Source organism: Pseudochaenichthys georgianus, unplaced genomic scaffold (genome assembly GCF_902827115.2).
Source record: "Pseudochaenichthys georgianus unplaced genomic scaffold, fPseGeo1.2 scaffold_830_arrow_ctg1, whole genome shotgun sequence".
In the NCBI taxonomy this organism is placed as follows: Eukaryota; Metazoa; Chordata; class Actinopteri; order Perciformes; family Channichthyidae; genus Pseudochaenichthys; species Pseudochaenichthys georgianus.
Window position 1 is genome coordinate 1 of NW_027263378.1, and position 6,913 is coordinate 6,913.

General features: G+C 50.5%; 1 protein-coding gene across 1 annotated transcript; it reads left to right on the forward strand.

Annotated features, from left to right (window-relative positions):
* Positions 1-120: 120 nt before the first annotated feature.
* On the forward strand, positions 121-3,541 carry LOC139433653 (arf-GAP with Rho-GAP domain, ANK repeat and PH domain-containing protein 3-like). The gene is made up of 4 exons (XM_071202752.1): positions 121-256; positions 2,299-2,436; positions 2,571-2,609; positions 3,155-3,541. The coding sequence occupies exons 2-4, from the start codon at positions 2,371-2,373 to the stop codon at positions 3,539-3,541; spliced, it is 492 nt and encodes a 163-aa protein (XP_071058853.1). The 5' UTR covers positions 121-256; positions 2,299-2,370.
* The last annotated feature ends 3,372 nt before the right edge of the window (positions 3,542-6,913 follow it).

Below are 6,913 nucleotides of genomic sequence, written 5' to 3' on the forward strand. Positions count from 1 at the left end.
ACCTACCTACCTACCTACCACCCACCTACCCACCCACCTACCTACCCACCTACCCACCTACCCACCTACCTACCTACCTACCTACCTACCTACCTACCTACCTACCTACCTACCTACCTACCTACCTACCTACCTACCTACCTACCCAGCGTCCCAACACGCGTAATAAATCAATAACGTTGTCTCTCTCAGGTTCCTGTGTTGTACCTGCGAGGCTGAACTCTGGGACTGGATCAGCAGCTTCCTCAAAGCTCAGGTCAGTATATAGGACACACAGTATGGTAGAGCAGATGTATGGGAGTCGGAGGCGGTGTGTTTAATATGGAACCACACAAGAACGCTGCATGCTACTTCGAACCTAGAATGACAACAACAGGAAACCGGAACACCAAGGTGCCACCTCCTAACCGGTCCGTGGAGCAACACTATATCGTGTTCCCCACCCACAATGAAACAACGGTGAATGATGTCCCGTAATGCTCCGCCACACAAGCCCCCCCATAATTCACCCATACACAAAATCCATGCGGCGGGGAGGAACGACAGGCCGACCACCGCGACTCCGGAGAGCAGGAGCCTCAGAGGCGACCCCTGCAGGGGCGATCGATGGGAGCGGAACCGCTGATAGGGGTCAATGCTGGGGCGCGGCGGAGACCACCGGCTGGTCCAAGTCCAGATGAGCAGCCTTCACCCGGTCCACCGAGACGTGCTCGGCCCTGCCACCCAGGTCCACCACCAAGTGCTTGCCCCCGTGTTCCAAGACTCTGAAAGGCCCGTCGTAAGGGTGCTTCAGGGGGGCCTCTGTGAGCGTCCTGCCGGATGAACATGTGCCCCGCTGAGCGAAGCCCCACGGGAACCCGGGACACCGGAGTGCCGTGCTGAGCACTGGGGATCGGAGCAGAGGCCTTAGCGGCGTCCTTGGTGGTCGCCGACCAGGGGGCCGATGTGTTGGGGAGATAATCCCCTGGAACATGCAGCGGCTGACCCTTGACCATCTCAGCCGTGGAGCGCTGCCGATTCTCCTTAGGTGCGGTCCTAATGCCCAGCATAGCCCAAGGCAGCTTGTCGATCCAATTACCGTCTGTTAGGATTGCCCTGAGGACCGCCTTCATGGAGCGATGGAAACGCTCGCAGAGGCGGTTGTCCGGTGGAGCTAGACCCCCATTTCCCTGGCCACGGCGTTTCATAGCTCGGACGTGAACTGCGAACCACGGTCTGAGGAAATGTCCGATGGGGTGCCGAAATGACACACCCATGTTGCAATGAAGGCCCTGGCTATGTCAGCCGCCGCTGTCGAAGCGAGTGGGATCGCCTCCGGGCAGTGGGTCGTCCTGTCCACCATAGTTAGGAGGTAGGTGAAAGCATGAGAGGAGGGGGCCAACCAGATCGATGTTGACATGGTCCAACCTCCTCTCAGACACGAGGAGTTGCTCCAGGGGGGCCTTCGTGTGGCGGTGCACCTTAGCACGCTGGCAAGCCACGCACGTGCCAGCCGATGTCCTCACGTCCTTCTTGAGCCCCCAGCAGAATAACTTCGTGGCCACCATCCGCACCGAAGGTTTCCCGATGGGGTTCGACAGGTTCTGCACCGCCTCGAACACGGAGCGCATCCAGCCGGCGGGAACGACTGGACGGCGTCACACAGGAGAGTAACGAAGTCCACCTCAGCCCCCTTCAGGGCCTGGGCGCTGAGGTCCGTGACCTGGTCCGCTGCCATGCGGGTATAGTCGATTCCCAACTGGACGGCCCCGATGATGACCCTGGAGAGGCAGTCTGGACTTGCCAGCCACGTGCTGGATGTCCGTGGTCAACTCGGAGATGTAGGAAAGCGGCTGAAAAAGGCGAGTGGTGGCCCGGCGCCCTCAACCCACTGCTTATGCACTGCACCAACGGCGTAGTCCGATGCGTCGGTGGTCATGGAGATGGGGGCAGTGCTCCCAAAACTCCAGCAGTTTAATATGGAACTCCACACTTTACTTTCCAACCAACCGCACACTCAAGAGCGTGCTCGCCGCATGCTGCTGCAACTCAGAACGACTACAGCAGGAAACCGGAGCATTAAGGTGCCGTCCGCTAACTGGTCCGTGGGGCAACACTATATCGTGTTCCCCACCCAACAATACAACTGTGAATGATGTCCCTTAATGCTCCGCCACAGTATATAGTATATATATATAGTATATATATATATACACTATATATAGTATATATCTAAAGTGCAGTTTGTATATGGAGCCGCGGGAGTCGCTGAGTTGATGTAGCTTCCTGCTGACTCAGCATGTGTTGGTGACTCTGCAGAGCGAAGACTCGGCGCCCCCGGTGCTGAGGCGTCACTCCTCCTCAGATATCTCGCGGCAGAAGTTCGGCACGATGCCGCTCGTCCCGATCCGAGGACACGAGAGCAACAGCAGCATGCTGTCGGCCAATCAGACGCTGGTAAGAGCTTGCACTATTTTTAATATTCCCAAACTTCACAGGGAGTCAAAAAACAACGGTGTGTCTTTTGACAGTGAAATAATAAGAAGAGTTATTTAAAATAATTCACTTTTTATATCTTCTTCTTTCTGCAGAGGAAGCTCCACGACAGACGCACGCTCTCCATGTACTTTGTGAGTATTCTACATTTAGGGAGTATTGGAAAATAAATGCTGCATTATTGGTGCATATGTTGTTATACTGTACATATACTGTATATATACAGTATATATACTGTACACATACTACAGTATATATACAGTATATATACTGTACATGTACAGTATATATACTGTATATATACAGTACATATACTACAGTATATATACAGTATATGTACTGTAGTACATATACTATAGTATATATACAGTACACATACCCACTCTGGATCATCGGGTTGGACAGACTGCCTCTCTCTTTGTAAACCAGGTGTCCCCAGTAGAGGTAATAATGTCCATCTGCTGCTCTCTGTGTCCAATGGTCTCTGCACTGCTCAGTCCACAGGGGGGACATCTGTCCTCTGTCTGGTTAGAACTGACTTGCTTGATCCTGAGACGTGAGACATGGATTCAGGATCCTCAGGAACCTCCAGCACCGCTCCAGAGCGCTCCAAACCAAGTCCCCGTAGATAATGCCGTCCCCAGTGAATGTCTTCTCTGTGTGTCCCTGTGTCCCTCAGCCCATGAAGGTGCAGCAGGATGCGTTCGAGGAGCGTCTGGAGTCCCCGCCGCTCCCCGAGCCTCTGTACGAGGAGGTGGGGGACTTCGGCCTGCAGGTGCTCCAGTCTCTAGAGACCAGCTTCCTGTCGGGGGGGGCCTCCGAGACACAGGAGGTGCCCGACCCCCCCCCGCTCAGACTGCTTCCCGAGGACCCCCCCTCTGAGGACCCCCTGCAGAGCGGAGGCTGCACCCTGTCTCAGGAGCTGCTGCTGAAGGAGCTTTCCTCCGCCTTCATCAAGAAGACCAGGGAGGAGGAGGAGGAGGAGGAGGAGGAGGAGGAGGAGGAGGAGGAGGAGGAGGAGGAGGAGGAGGAGGAGGAGGAGGAGGAGGAGGAGGCGGAGGCGTGAAGCTGCAGCACAGAGAGGGACAGATATCCAGGACAGAGGACCAAAGCTACAGACATCTGACCCCGGATAACACAAGAGACCAGACTCCTATAGGGAACAAGGGGAGGGGGGGGCAGCCAATCAGAGCGGGACTACAGGGAACGGTAGACAGAGGGGGAATTAGAAACATCTGGATGTCTTTTCCTGACAGAGAGGCCTTCTGTTGAACGCTAGAGAACAGAAGAGCTGTTCAATAGAGGAGTGAAGAAGCCTCAAGCCACAGGAGCCCCCTCAAGGACCCTCAAAGACCCTCAAAGACCCTCAAGGACCCTCAAAGACCCTCAAAGACCCTCAAAGACCCTTAAAGGACTCTTAAAGGACTCTTAAAGGACCCTTAAAGGACTCTTAAAGGACACTATTATACTCTTTCTCATCAATGTATCCCAGGTCTCAGATATATCCAGAGCCTGTCTCTGATTGGCTGAAACACCAAACAGATCATTGCAGCATTACCCATAATCCCCTCTGTTTCAGCCCTGTTTCCAACGCTGATTCTCTGTCTGTTACTTTAGATGCTAATGAGCTGCTGCTGGCCACGCCCCTCTGAGAGATTCAGGTGATAAGGGGGGGGGGGGGTTACCTTGGTTGCTGATTGGCTAATGGTTACACAAGCCAAGAAACATTGTGACATCACTAAGTGGCCATTATCACGTTGTATTATCTCTGCCTTCTGTTCGAGCAAACAGCTCAGTGTCGTCTTTAACGGCCACATATTGTATTTTCCCTGAGTATAAATATATAGATATACATAATGTACTGTAAGGAGCGTCTCTGCACAATTACACTGCTAGCACCCACTTCTACGCTCTCCTGTTGAAATCTGGAGCCTCCATTACCCACAATGCACCCCCTGTTAGGAGTTAGAACCCTGTTGTTCGGCTGCCGCTAACGTTAGCTGATAACTGTTGGACATGAGGAGATAAAGGGGCTAAAGGCTAACGTTAGCTTCTCTGGTAGCTTCCAGAACAATTATTTACAGATGGCTCCTTTTCTCCAAATCGACTGGAAACGGAGATTATTAAAGCAGTTTCATGTTAAAATCAGAGTTTCCCCAGTGGACAGAAGGGCTAGGTGCTACATGCTAACGTTAGCGCAGCGTGTGTCTGATAGCTTCAGATCCAGACGTCCCGTAACAAATCCTTCAGCAGTTAAAACACATCCAGCATTCTGAAAGAAGAAGCATTGTTCTTGTTTCATTTCTCTGGTCTTGTTGTGGTCATTTAACATGTTGCCAGGGAAACGTAGCCTGCTGGCTAACACTGGCCCGTGTACAGCAATGTGGATTAATGTGCACTGTCCTTAAAATAAATAAACAAGTAAAAGAAGACGTTCCTCTCCTGATCGTTCTGCAAAGCTTCATGAAGGATGATAATAAAACATTGTTTCATCACCGGCTGTGTGTGTGAGTGTGTGTGTGTGTGTGTGTGTGTGTGAGTGTGTGTGTGTGTGTGTGTCTTCCTTTTGTTCACAGCTGCCACAAATGTCCCATAAAGATGCAGCATTATAACTTTAAGATGAGGCTGACACACGTGGTGGTTCTGGGTCTCAGCGTTCTGTTGGGTTCAGAATTCCAGAAAAGACAGACAACTTCGAAGTTTAACTATTTATTGTAAAGAGAGCAAAAGATATATATCACGTGGCCAAGGACTCGTCCCGTCTCTGGGGATCACAGGCAGCCGAGCTGTAATCTGTAGCCACCAAGTCCGTCAAGAGCCTCGAACCTCGTGCGACAATACACTTTATCACATGGGGCGCTGCCGTACATTCATGATTGGTCCTTGACTACAACGAGCCGTTAAAGGCAGAGAGTGACATTCAGTGAATACACGTAGTTTACAGACATGCTGTTTGAGAAACCAAAGTGAGTTGCGTTTCTCTTTACCCATGATGCACCATAACAACGGACCCATATCGCCTCTCTGCCCACGGAGCTGTAATACTGGATATATTGCACATGTTTGCTGTAAATTCATTATCATACTACACAAACTGTATGATTACATCTTGTACCGTAAATGTTGTATTAAATAAAGTTAATATTACTTATTATAAGTATATATATATATATATATATACACAGTGCAATCATTCTTTCATGCTAAATGAAGCTCTGTTGGAGATCACTAGATCCTGTTACAGTGTAATATAAGTACATAACGATTGATGTGCACATTAGCATAATGACTAGCTAGCCGCTAGCTGCTAACTGCCGCCTCGTTATTATCAAATCCATCATAATAACATCCATTACCGTGCTGTCATGAGCGCACGGTGCTGTTACGTGTACGCAAATTGACGTGCTTGATGTGAACGAGCATTTTGGTTAAAGTTGCGCATGCGCTATGAGCGCACATACGGGTACTTCTCAGGCATGCTGGGTAATCTGTGACGTTTCGCTCTCTCAGAAGTTGGACCATTTTGTCATCATGCTAACGAGCAGCTCTCATAGGAACGAACGATGCCCCGCCTCCCACGCTGTGTCCAGTTCTTATTATGCATCCATGGTCGGGACTAGCTGAAGAGATACCACGGTTTAGACTTGGTTCTCTTTGGTTGGTGCGCAGACTCAGAGTCTCTTAGCAACACGATCCTCCAATCAGCATTCGGCTGGCCCGTGGAAGCCCCTCCCTCCTCTGGCCTCATCATACGACTGATTCGCAGCTGGGCGCGGAGCTAACCCAGGCGGCCGAGGCCAGAGCCTCAGTAACCCACAGTTTCCAGTGCCTGCACCTGAAGAACTTTCTTCTGACTTCTCCCCTCGTTGGTATCCAACCCATCAGAACCTGGGACTAGTGATGGTGTCTATTTATTATATCGTCATAGCAACCTCATGAGCACAATAAGCACAATGTAATAATAACAATCAGTCTGGTGATGTTATATAACGTTCTGTTCAGAGAACAATCCTCTCCCGGCTCTCCAACATTATCTCATGAATACATCTTCAACTGGTCATGGTTTCCCGTTCATACCGGACACAGGTCGGAACACGAGACTCCAGAACTCCATTTGAATGAGTTCACTATAGATGTAAGAGATTGCAACACACCAATCTGGTCTGCAGAGTCCTCCGGTACACCCCGACTCCAGATGAAAGGACACATGATGGTATCGGTCCCAGTTCAACGCAGTCTCACGGCACGTCGGGCGATAGTCAGGTGACCCGATCTCTTGATTCCAGTTCACCATCTTACTTTTATAACGAATGAGAAAGATTTTAAAAACAACGTATTTCTATTGGTTTTATTGAATAATGTCTGACTGTTTGCCGTCGGTGAGGAAGAGAGTACTCAGAGGCTCAGAGTACTGGAATCTCATCTGTTATTCTTTTCT

Bases quoted from the DNA above. Each gene is read 5' to 3' on its own strand.
- LOC139433653 (XM_071202752.1), top strand. From the start codon at position 2,371: ATGCCGCTCGTCCCGATCCGAGGACACGAGAGCAACAGCAGCATGCTG. The intron at 2,437-2,570 runs GTAAGAGCTTGC...TTCTTTCTGCAG, and splicing joins TGTCGGCCAATCAGACGCTG to AGGAAGCTCCACGACAGACG. The intron at 2,610-3,154 runs GTGAGTATTCTA...TGTGTCCCTCAG, and splicing joins GCACGCTCTCCATGTACTTT to CCCATGAAGGTGCAGCAGGA.